Source organism: Bubalus kerabau, chromosome 1 (genome assembly GCF_029407905.1).
Source record: "Bubalus kerabau isolate K-KA32 ecotype Philippines breed swamp buffalo chromosome 1, PCC_UOA_SB_1v2, whole genome shotgun sequence".
NCBI lineage: Eukaryota > Metazoa > Chordata > Mammalia > Artiodactyla > Bovidae > Bubalus > Bubalus kerabau.
In genome coordinates this window covers 175,611,011-175,623,851 of record NC_073624.1, presented here as the reverse complement: position 1 = coordinate 175,623,851, position 12,841 = coordinate 175,611,011, and the positions used below count along the sequence as shown (strand labels likewise).

The window sequence follows — 12,841 nt, the reverse complement described above, 5'->3', positions numbered from 1 at the left end:
GGATTATATCCACATGATTCATATATTTTTAACAAATGATCTATTTTGAAATCGTTTTAGGTTCTTACAGAAGAATTGTGAAGAGAGTCCAGATAGATCTCATATATATATGTGTGTATCTTAGTCACTCAGTCATCCACCTCTTTGTGACCTCATGGACTGTAGCCCACCAGGCTCCTCTGTCCATGGGGTTTTCCAGGCAAGAATACTGCAATGAGTTGCCATTCCCTTCTCCAGGAGATCTTCCTGACCCAGGGATTGAACCCGGATCTCCCACATTTCAGGCAGATTCTTTACCATCTGAGCCACCAGGGAAGCCCCATATATATGTGTGTGTGTGTATATGTGTATATATATATATATATATAACTTTCAGAGGAGCAGGATTGGACATATATATATATACACACACACATATATATGTATATATATATGTATATGATTATACACACACATATATACATATATATGTGATTATATACACACACACACACATATATGAGTACTCTCTGGGTCTCTTTGCAACTCTTCCGTAAAACATAAAACTATACATATCAACTCTTCATCCAGCTATCCTCAGGGTTGACATCTTATATCACATTGATCTCATTATCAAAACCAAGATATTAACATTGGGACAATATCATTTGGGACAAAACTCACCTACAGACCTCGATCTTATTTCACCAGTTTTTCTACAAATGTCATTTTTTCAGATCCTGTATTGCATTTAGTATCTACTGATACTTACCATGTTAAATTTTTAAATGCCATAATCTAAAAATACTTCTCCATTAATTCCTCAACATGACATATGAATATAATAGCATAATTTTGTGAAAACAGTTATTATTTTCTGAAACACACACACAAAAATCATGAAAAGTGTTATCATTTCATATTTTGGCAAATCTCTTTCTTGCCTGGCTTCATAGAAGACAATCAGATTCTCATACTTGATTCTACATTCTCCCATCTGTTCTGATAACATATTCCATAGTTTCTCGAAGACTATTGCTCATTTATGAGAGGAAGTATGTGTAAAAAGACAAATGACCTCTTAAATAACAGCAAAAATAATTGTGTTTTTGTAGAACTCCCCAAAACTCCCCTTTTGCAGAACCTCCTGGAGGGTAACTTCCAGGGGTTCCCCGGAACACACTTTGAGAACTGCCATGGTAGCTGATTGATGAGATGTAGGGAAGTTTGAGGGGGTGAGGAAATGTGAGGGCCCTTGACCTCCAGCCTGAAAGTTGATCTTAGGCAGACAAGTGAGCTTAAGAATATTCCTGAACTGCAGCAGCATAAGGAGAAGTTCTGCCGCTCTGCTTCCATCCTCAGGTGTGGAGTCTGTCAGCGCAGGGGACTCTGCTGGACGTCTTGGACGGTGTCGGGGCCCCGGTGAGCCTGCTGGCCCGGGGTGGGGCCTTGGTGGCATCTGCTTCCCGTCAGTCCTCATCTTGTAAAGTCTGGGATCTCACCTGCGCTCAGAAGCCGAGGGCCTGTAACCCATTCCTGGACTGCACTGGCCTCACGGCAGTGTCACACGACGGCAGCTACGTCTACTTCCCTAAAACCGGGGACAAGAACAAAGTCAGCATTTGGGACTTGGCAGAAGGTTTGTAAGACTTAAGCACAGCCATTTGTGTGGGTAAGAACTGAAGCCCCTGTCTTGGTCTGTTTGGGTTGTCATAACAAAACACCATAGACAGGAAGCGGAGAAGATTAAAGAACAGACACTTATTTCCCATGGATCTGGAGGCTACAAAGTCTGAGATCAAGGCCCTGGCAGATCAATGTCTGTCGAGAGCCCACTTCCTGGTTTGCAGATGGCCACCTTCTCAATCTGTCCTCCAATGGCAGAGAGCAGAGAAAGAAGCAATCTCTAGAGTCTCTTCTTACAAGGGCACTAATTCCATTAATGGGGACTCCACCCTCATGATCTAATCACCTTCCAAAGGTCCCACCTCCTAACACCATCACATTAGGGGGCTAGGACTTCAACACATATTTGGGGATAGGACCCAAACATTCGGTGTGTAACACCCCACTCCAGTTAAGTTAAAAGTGGCTAATAGAAAACAGGACTCGATTTCATAAATTTCTAGCATATGGTCGTTGACTATTTGATGGTCAATTCCTGTTTTAGTTGAGGCTTCCCTGGAGGCAGGGTTTCTGATGGGGTGGACAGAGGAGAGCTCCCAGGAGGAGAGATGAGGAAGCAGGCTGGGTGGTAGCAGTGGTGAACATGGAGCTGGTCTCAGCCTGACTCCACACGGAGCCCAGGAACACGAACTGCACTTCACAGTTGTCCCATCTCGAAGCAAAGGGACCAGCCTTTTTACTCCCATGTCAGGCAGTCACTGGCCATCCTAGGTGGTGGGCTCAGCCCCCAGGCATTGCTAAATGAGGTGCTTCCTTCACTCAACAGCCATGAGGTCTTGGATCTGGGTGAACTGACTGGTAAAGGGGATCTAGGCATGTCAGCAGTAATATCTGCTCAAACCCCACTGGGTGGACGGAGGTACAGAAATTCCTGTTGTTGTTCAGTCACCAAGTCATGTCCATTGAATCGGTGACGCCATCCAACCATCTCATCCTCTGTCATCCTTTTCTGCTTCTGCCTTCAATCTTCTGCCTGGCTGATCACAAAATGAGAAAAGAAATTCACTCTCAAGTTCGCGTCTGGATTCGACAGACCTTGGTTTAGTGCTAGTCTTGGGGCCAAACTCTGGGCGTTAACAGTGAGAAAGGCAGATGAAGTTGCAAATTTTGAGGGGCTTGCCTGCTAGTCATGGGGGAGAGTAGGGTGTGAAGAAACAGAGCAGGGTGGTGGGCAAGGAGATAGGAGTCAGTAAGCCACAGCCCAAGGGCCAAATCCAGACACATACTTGTTTCCATGTTGTTTGTGGCCGTTTTAGGGCTGTGCCAGCAGAGTTAAGTGCTGACAGCAGAGAGCATATAGGGCAAAAATATTTACTCTCCTACCCTTTACAGAGGGTGGCAAAAGGAAACATTTGGGATGAGAGGTTCCGAAGACCAGAGAAAGGCATGTATATTGGTTCTGAGAAACCTTCAGAGGGTCTGAGGCAGGGCTGTGAGATGTGATTGTCATATTTTAAAGCTTGGATGATTGGTGGGCAGGAGCGAAACCAGGGACACTGGCAATAGCCAAGCTGAAGGGTAACAAAAGCATTTTTTTAATCCTTAAAAGATGGGAACCAGTATCCTGTGATCCATTCTTAATGCAGTCTTCTCTCTATGACAGGTGAGGAGCAAGATGCTCTGGACACCTCCAACGAGGTCAGGTGTCTGGAGGTTGCTGAGCAGGCCAATCTCCTTTTCACTGGCCTCGTTTCGGGGATTGTCCTGGTGTTCCCCCTGAATTCCAGACAAGACGTGATGTGTATCCCTCCTCCAGAAGCCCGGAAAGCCGTCAAATGCATGGCTCTTAGTAAGGATGAGGGGCACCTGGCCATTGCCTATGACAGTACCGTCCTGGTGCTGGACATCAGCCCAGGGGACCCCTGTCCAGTCATCGACGGGCCAATATACACCTTCTATACCCAACTGCCTGACACCATAGCCAGTGTGGCCATTCTGGCTGACTATCGTGTCATCTACGGCATGATCAACGGCGACCTCTTCCTTTACGAGTGTGTGAATTCCAAGGTGTTCCCTCTGGAGGCCCATGGGAGCCGAGTCACCTGTGTGGAGGTCAGCCACAAAGAGCAGCTGGCAGTCAGCGGGGCCGAGGAAGCCCTTCTGTGTCTCTGGGACCTGCAGGTGTGCAAGTGGAAATTCGAGATGAGCTACACGGTGCGTAGCCTGCCACACCATGTGCATGTCCTGGCATTAGAAAATGGATGATGGGCATCATTTATTAACGGTACACCGTGTGCAGCCAACCAGGGTCAGAACTAGTGTGAGTCAAGTGAGAGAGGTCCTCGCCTCCAGAAGAGAGTTTTAGGGCATGCCAAAAAACTTGGCGATCCTGAGAAATAATGGTTTAGTTCAATGTTTAAAAAATCAAAATAAATGCAAAAAATACACACAAAATAAAACATCAACATTTATTTATTTTCAAATATTTTATTTATGTATTTATTTTTGGCTGTGCTGGGTCTTCATTGCTGCACGGGCTTTTCTCTGGTTGCAGCGAGTATGGGCTACTCTCTAGCTGAAGTGCTCAGGCTTCTCATTGTGGTGGCTTCTCTTGTTGCAGAGCATGGGCTCTAGGGCATGCAGGCTTCTGTAGTTGTGGCTCCTGGGCTCTAGAGCACAGGCTCAATAGTTGTGGTGCAAAGGCTTAGTTGCTCCATGGCATGTGGGATCTTCCCGGACCAGGGATCAAAGCTGTGTCTCCTGCATTGGCAGGCTCTTTACCAATGAGCCACCAGCGAAGCCCAAAATAGCAACATTTAAAATAAAGACAGGATGGGAACTTTGCGGGCAGTCCACTGGTTAAGACTCCAAGCTTCCAATGGAGGGGGCCCGGGTTTGATACTGGTCAGGGATCTGAGATCCCACATGTTACACAGCACAGTCAAAAAGTAAAAATAAAGACAGGATAAAATCCTGCACTGGCACAGTCCTGCTTCACTCTTCTCACCCTCATCCTGTCTGGCCTTTCTTTCACCCAAAGGTTTTGATTGTATGACCCATGCCAGGGCTCTTTCTAGTACTGAGGAAGGTGCTTGACCATAGCAGACGGCGTCCCGCCTCTTGGAGCCACGTTCTAGTCGGGGAGACACTGTAAGCTCTGTGAGGGCAGGATTTTTATGTGTTTTGTTCACTGAGGTGGTACCTGTCCCTAGGAGAGCTCCTAACCATTAAATGTTTGTGAAATTAAAACAAAGCAGCATATACATAATGTTTGGGGTGCAACAAGACCTTTGAAGAAAAATAGGGCAAGAAAAAGAGGTAGAGCCTGGCAAGGGCTGCTATTAAGAAAGTTGGGTAAGTCTGGTGGAATAGCATTTTAGGCAGAAGGAACAGCAACTGGGAAGGCTCTGAGGAGGGAAACTGATGACTCCTTTACATACAAAGTGTTCATGAGTTTTCGCATCCATCTCTTAAGAAGTTATTATAAATTTTGTATCAATATGATTGAGTTATATCATATATTTACATATTCATATATATTATGCAAAATTGTTCAGTCACCACTGCCGACTCTTTATGACCCCATGGACTGCAGCCTGCCAGGCTCCTCTGTCCTTCACTATTTCCCAGAGTTTGCTCAAATTCATGTTCATTGAGTTGGTGATGCTATCTAACCATCTCATCCTCTGCCATCTCCTTCTCCTTTGGCTTCAATCTTTCCCACCATCTGGGTCTTTTCCATGAGTCAGATCTTCACATCAGGCGGCCAAAGTACTGGAGCTTCAGCTTCAGTATCAGTCCTTCTAATGAATATTCAGGGTTGATTTCCTTTAGGATTGACTGGTTTGATCTGCTTGCAGTCCAAATATAATATTAAAATACCATTCTATAATTTATTCCTCACAATAATCTTGTAAGGTTGTGCTATTATTCCAGTTTTCTCAGATGGGGAACAAAGATAGTACCTGAGCTTGCAAGATATAAGCATTGTTAATAAACTAAGGGAGACAATCTTGTAACTAAGAGAACAGAATATAGGCAGTTTTATCTCAAAATGCCTTCATCCCCCCTGACTTATCTTTATGAAGTCACTATAAGGCTGAGATATAAGTAATCTTTTGCCTTGTTGAGTTGGGAAATATAACCACAGCAGTTAAATACACCTAGCTTTTTCTTTTAAAAAAATAAACTTAAATTTGGAATAATTTTAGATTTACAGATTAAGTTGTGAAGATAGTTTGAAGAAGGTTCCCATTTACCTGCTTCTGACCCAGCTTCCCCTGATATTAACATCTTACATAACTAGTGTATGTTTGTCAAAACTAAGAAAGTAACATGGGAACAATATGATTAGCTATCAACTTTATTGGCATCATATGTTGTTGGGTTTTTTTTTTATTTGTATCTTTTTAAAAATTTATTTTTGGCTGCACTGGGTCTTCATTGCTTTGCATGGGCTTTCTCTAGTTGCAATGAATGGCGCTACTCTCCATTTAGATGCCCAGGCTTCTCATTTCTGTGGCTTCTCTTATTGCAGAGCACAGGCTCCAAGCACACGGGCTTCAGTAGTTCAGCATGCAGGCTCAGCAGTTATAGCGCACAGGTTTAGGGGCTCCGTGGCATGCGGAATCTTCCCGGACCAGGGATTGAACCTGCGTCCCCTGCATTAGCAGGTGGATTCCCACCCACTGTGTCACCAAGGAAGTCCAGGATCATATGTTTTTCAGTGAGTTCCTTTCTTCTATTCTAGGATTCCTAATTTCATTTAGCATATAGTTTTTAATTAAATACAGTTGGAGCTAATACTTGTATAACCAAGATCATTTAAGAAATTAAATCCTATAGTTCCTGTTCTCCAATGCAAAATGTCACTAATCCTCTCAAACCAATCTCTTTGAAGATGTATTTTGGGCCAAGGAATATCAATGCGTAGCATCTCTCCAGGTTTTAACTTGATCCGTCTCGCAAGAAGGAGCTTCCCAGGTGGTGCTAGTGATAAAGAACCTACCTGCCGATTCAGGAGATATAAGAGATGCAGGTTCAATCACTGGTTCAGGAAGATCCCCTGGAGGAGGTATTCTTGCCTGGAGAATCACATGGACAGAGGAGCCTGGTGGGCTACAGTCCATAGGGTCACAAAGAGTCGGAGATGACCGAAGCGACTTAGCACATATGCATCACCCAAGAGGTGTTTACAAGTCTGGCTTCCTATACAAGTGCCTTGGGGCTGGATTCCTAGGTGTCTTTCAGTCTGAAATAAAGATCACATTGCCTTTTTCTACAGAATTCGTACTGTATAGGAGTCCAATGTGCTTGCTTCTCCAAGGATGACAAGTATGTCTACGCAGGCTTGAAAGATCGCTCCATAATTGTCTGGAGTGTGCTGGATGGTGAGTCATTTTGCTTTGAGGGTAGCTTAGATCTGGAGACAAAAGACCCTGTTCTGGATCCTTGCCATTAGAGGGCTCTGCTCTGACCTCCCTTCATTGGGTCCATCTGCTTGGGGGGCAGGTATCTGCAGCTTCAGGGAACAGGCCCAACTGGAGCTATACCTCTTCTTCTAGAACCCATGATCTGAAAACCTGGAACTCCAGAACACCCTCCCCACATGCCCCAGAAGTCCTCTTTAGGGCCTCTGTGGGCCTCTTTCCCAGGTCTATCCTTCTGAAAGTGGGCTATGCCTTGAGTGTGCACACCCCCAGGCTGTGAGGGTGATTGTGGAATGGTGTGCATGGAGTCTGGATGTGTGAACTGGGTGGGGATTCACATGTATCTGAGGCCCCCTAGGGATGTAGGATGGAGCTGGATGTGGGAAGAGAAGGGGAAAATCACAGACATCTGGGGTCTCCCACACTGTTATATTCAGATATGAAACTGAAGAGCCTGAGAATCCTCAACCCAAACCTGACCTTCCAGGTGTTATGAAGGTATATCAACCAGTGTAGAAGGATAAAATATATTTCACTTAATACAATAGTTAATTAGCTGGGTTTACAGTGTTTACATATTGTATCTTATAGGACGTTGACCATTCATTCTCTTTCCTCAGGCCCTGTAAATGTTTGGGGAACCTTGTTTAAGATCAACCACTTTGAAAACTCCACATTTCTTATTCTGTTTAACATCACACTAAGGACATATTAACAGAAGTTAACATTTCTTGTGTACTGGATACTGTCACCAAGTCATTTCATTATCTCAGTACACACCCGCCTTTTATAAAATTTGAGGCTCTGAGATGGGGTGGGCTGTGGTTTGAAGCTGGTCTACCTGCTCCCCATGGTTACCTTTGTCACATTCTCCTATAGAGAGAGGAGCCCTTATGATACTGGCAGGGAGGGGTAGGAGTTATTGCTATCCCCATTTGACAAATGAAGAAGCTGAAGTTCAGAGTGATTAAGAAATTTTCTCAAGGTCATAAAGCAAGTAAGTGGCTGAATGAATAGCAGATAGAGTTGAATATATTGTAATCAAATACATTATAACTGAAAACACTGTGATTGAATCAGTATAATTGAATAGTTATGTTCTAATCCATTGCAACTGAATACATTGTATTCTAATACAGAGTAATAAAGATGCTAAGGTCTGTGGACTGTGGCCTTAAAAGCCCATCCTGCACAGGTTCACAACCTCTCTTCCCGCTCCATCTCCAATAATAATATTGACTGAATTCACTTTGGGATGAAACTGATACTTAGCACTTGACATGCATAACATCGTCAAATCTTCAGAATTCCCCTCAGCGGGTAGGCTCAGTTATCATTCCTATATTGTGGGTGAAGCAAGAGGGAATGAGAATTTTGCTGTCATGCCTAAGCCAGTAAGGGGGATAGAAGAAATTTGACCCCACGCAGCTAAGTCTCAAATGTGTGAGATTGGATCTCTGTGGCTGAATTTTTATCATTTGTGCCCATCCCTCCACTTCCCCCTACAGGCACACTGCTGGCTGTCCAGTTTGTCCATGCCGTGGTGAACAGAATCATCCCAACCTCCAATGGCTTCATTGCCCCCTCCAGACACGGCTATCTCATCCGTGAGCGTTTCCAGTGCCCTTCATCAAGAATCTCACAACAGGACCCTCTCAAGAACTTCAAGAAAGCAGTGTGGATGGTCAGATCCAGGCAGAGAGAAGAGCTGGCAGCTGCTGCAGGAGCACTCCAGGACTTGAGATCGGAGAGTGCCCGGGGAAATGAATCCAAATCGAACAAACGCTCGCAAGTCTGCCTGCTGGTGTAAAAACCCCCTATGGCGCCAAGTGAGTTAGTCCCAGTCAGTCCAACTGAAGCAAAAAGAAAGTATGTGTTGATATATATCTGGACTCGAAGCCTCCAGTTATGTGACCAGACCTTGTTTCCTACCATCTTTCCATTTTCTTTCTCTCCTCAGCTCTATTCTCCGGTCCACCCCCAGGTTAGCATCATAACAGCCAAGTTCAGCAGAAAAGAAGGTCTCTTTCCAACAGTTTGAACCAAAGTCCTGGTTCTAAATCTGTTAGCCCCAATTAGTTCATACACCCATCCCAGAACACAAAGCTATCTTTGAGGAAAATGCAGCACTCTGCTTGGCGGTCCTGACCCCATGTCCATCCAGACTGAGGTTGGAGTCAACACCACCCAACTCTGTAGACTGAGAAGGGGAGAGGCTACTCCCCAGGGTAACTGGGGTGCTAGCCAAGATGGGGATGGATGGATATGAGACCAACCAAACCACAGACGTGGACCACAGAGCCTTATAGTTTATAAAGCACCAGTTGCTATGGTCTGATCCTTATCACAGCCCATACTTCAGAGAGGGCAGGAGGTTCTACTTCCATTTTACAGATAAGGAAACAGCCTTGCAGAGTTAGTTGTGATTTGCTCAAGATCACGAGCAGAGAGAACTCTGAGAAATTAGAATCTAGAGCCTTCCTGTTCCAATTTTTGTTGGGACCACCTCACTCTAATTTTAGACCCAGGAGCACAACCATCAATTCCATGGGTAGCACACTCAAATGCCCACAGGGACCAACAAGTAATCAAGATGATTGCTGTGCACTGGGGTGACCAGCAGATTATGATAGTGACAATGCAAACACGAGGGCATCGCTTTGTCTTGGCGAGAGACACGAGAACCTTGACTCTACCCCTGAGTGGCCCTGGGGAGAGCAGCCCACTGGTGCCAGAGCTTCCTGTTGTCATAAGTAAAGCCAGAAATCTGGATTTTTATGAGAAATGTCCTCCTTTTAACCAAGTTGGCAATTGGTTCAAATTTACACTTATAGACACACTTGGCTCATGTCTCTAGTTCATTGTGACCCAACTTGGCATTAAAACAGTAAACCTGTTATCATTCTTCCATCTATACTCCTTGGCTCTCAAACTCTGAGGCTAGAGATGCTTTTTATCTTAAAAACTGGAGGCTCTTGGAAGCAGATGGATAAAGCTGCCAACATCTTCCTACCATGCTTTTGGACCATCTCTGCCTTGTGCAAGTTCAAAAGTCTGACTGTTTCTGCTCCACTTAAATGGCTTTTTCTTTTATGCCTGCAGCCTTCTACAAGTCCCCACTTGCTTCTGGGGCTTTTGCTGTAAGGATAGCACAGTCCAAACCTTCAAGGTGCTTTCCGTCCTCTCCTCCTCCCCCACCTCAGGCTGAATTCCAGACAGAAAAAAACAGCCTTAGAAATAGAGGCTTTTGAGCTGGATGTGACCTGACCAATGGTCTCATTCAGCCATTTTTAAAACTAGTGTTCCAAGGAGGGCTTTGACAGTTCTGCAAATGTTACTTAGCATCAAATTCCACTTAAAAATGTTTTATAACTGTAATTTAAAAATACACATTGGGTAGCAGTTTTTAAGGTGTTGGAAATGACTAGCATAGGATTCTCCTGCCATCTCCATTTAACTTAGAGGGGAGGGGAGCCCTTGAAAAAAAATAAAAGCTACTCTTTGCATCATGTCTCTGTGAATCAGGGGTTTACCCAATGTATAAATAAGATTTAGCTACAACTTCTGGTTTAAAATATGAGTGTCCATCTCAGCAGCCTCAGTGAAAATCAATTGCTTCATATGTAAACACTAATTTGACTATAGGAAAGAATTTTTTTACTAATAAAATGCTACTTTGAATTGTTGTTTACCGTGGTATTTCTGTAGAGAGTCTTCATTTAAGAAAGTGTTCGGTTGCTATGAATGTTTGACAAGCACACTGCTTTGTAGCGGAGTGACTTGCTTGAGGTTCCCCAGCTGTGGTGGAGCCAGGGTGAGAGCATGGTTATTGTGCCAACAGGACTGTATTAACATACTATCCAAACTGAAACACTTTTTGAGAGTGAAAGGGAGTGATCCAAACAATTACTCCAGGACAACTACAATAAGCTGGCTCTCCCAGGACAGCTGGAATATATAGCTCCTCTAGTTACAGCAGGGATTGCTGCTGCTGCTGCTGCTAAGTCGATTCAGTTGTGTCCGACTCTGTGTGACCCCATAGACGGCCACCTACCAGGCTCCTCTGTCTCTGGGATTCTCCAGGCAAGAACACTGGAGTGGGTTGCCATTTCCTTCTCCAATGCATGAAAGTAAAAAGTGAAAGTGAAGTCGCTCAGTCGTGTCCGACTCTTAGCAACCTCATGGACTGCAGCCCACCAGGCTCCTCCGTCCATGGGATTTTCCAGGCAAGAGTACTGGAGTGGGGTGCCATTTATATTAAATTCTCGACAGTCCTTTTAAAAATGAAACGTGACATATAACATTGTATTAGTTTCAGGTGTACAACGTGATGATTTGATATTTGTATATATTATGAAATGATCCCAAGAAGTGTAGTTAATATTCAACACTGGGCTTCCCAGGTGGATCAGTGGTAAAGAATCCACCCGTCAATGCAGGAGATGCAGGAGGTGTGATCTCTGGGTCGGGAAGATCCCCAGAGGAGGAAATAGCAACCCATTCTTGCTTGGGAAAATGCCAAGGACAGAGGAACCTGGTGGGCTACAGTCCATGGAATTGCAGAGCCAGACATGACTGAGTGACTACACACACACACAGTTGATTTACAATAGTGTCTTAATTTCAGGTGTACAGCAAAGTGATTCAGTTATATATAGTGGGTTGGCCAAAAGGTTCACTTGGGATGTTATAGGAATATCTGAATGAACCTTTTGGCCAACCCACTATATATATGTGTGTGTGTGTATTCTTTTTCAGATTTGTTTCCCTTACAGAATATTATAAGCTATTGAGCTTAGTTCCCTGTGCTATACTGTAGGTCCTTGTTGGTTATCTATTTTATATATAGTAATAGTAGTATGTATATGTTAATGCCAAACTGTGGGTGAATTACTGTTTTGTATATAAGTTCATTGGTATCTTTTTTTTAGGTTTCCCATATAAGCAATATCATATATTGGTCTTTTTTCTGTCTGGCTAACTTCACTTAGTATGATAATCTCTAGGTTCATCTATGTTGCTGCAAATGACATTATTTTCATTCTTTTCTTGGTAAGAACTTTAAGACCTATTGTCCTAGCAACTTTCAAATATACAATTCAGTTCAGTTCAGTTCAGTCACTCAGTTGTGTCCAACTCTCTGCGACCCCATGGACTGCAGCACGCCAGGATTCCCTGTCCATCACCAACTCCGGGAGTTTACTCACACTCATGTCTATTGAGTTGGTGATGCCATCCAACCATCTCATCCTCTGTCATCCCCTTCTCCTCCTGCCTTCAATCTTTCCCAGCATCAGGGTCTTTTCAAATGAGTCAGTTCTTCACATCAGATGGCCAAAGTATTGGAGTTTCAGCTTCAGCATCAGTCCTTCCAATGAATATTCAGGACTGATTTTCTTGAGGATGGACTGGTTGGATCTCCTTGCTGTCCAAGGGTCTTCTCCAACACCACAGTTCAAAAGCACCAATTCTTCGGCACTCAGCTTTCTTTATAGTCCAACTCTCACACCCATACATGACTACTGGAAAAACCAGACCTTTGACTAGACAGACCTTTTTTGGCAAAGTAATGTCTCTGCTTTTTACTATACTGTCTAGGTTGGTCATAACTTTTCTTCCAAGGAGCAAGCGTTTTAATTTCATGGCTGCAATCACCATCTGCAGTGATTTTGGAGCCCCCAAAAATAAAGTCTGTCACTGTTTCCATTGTTTCCCCATCTATTTGCCATGAAATGATAGGACCAGATGCCATGATCTTAGTTTTCTGCATGTTGAGTTTTAAGCTGACTTTTTCACTCTCCTCTTTC

General features: G+C 44.0%; 1 protein-coding gene across 1 annotated transcript in view; it reads left to right on the top strand.

The window, feature by feature from the left end:
* The window catches only part of NWD1 (NACHT and WD repeat domain containing 1), a 56,273-nt gene extending 45,563 nt beyond the window's left edge, over positions 1-10,710 (top strand). The window contains exons 12-15 of the mRNA XM_055566501.1: positions 1,342-1,618; positions 3,269-3,819; positions 6,890-6,995; positions 8,543-10,710. Of these exons, the coding sequence (XP_055422476.1) occupies positions 1,342-1,618; positions 3,269-3,819; positions 6,890-6,995; positions 8,543-8,844 (1,236 nt within the window). The 3' untranslated portion in view covers positions 8,845-10,710. The remainder of the gene's footprint in view (positions 1-1,341; positions 1,619-3,268; positions 3,820-6,889; positions 6,996-8,542) is intronic.
* The last annotated feature ends 2,131 nt before the right edge of the window (positions 10,711-12,841 follow it).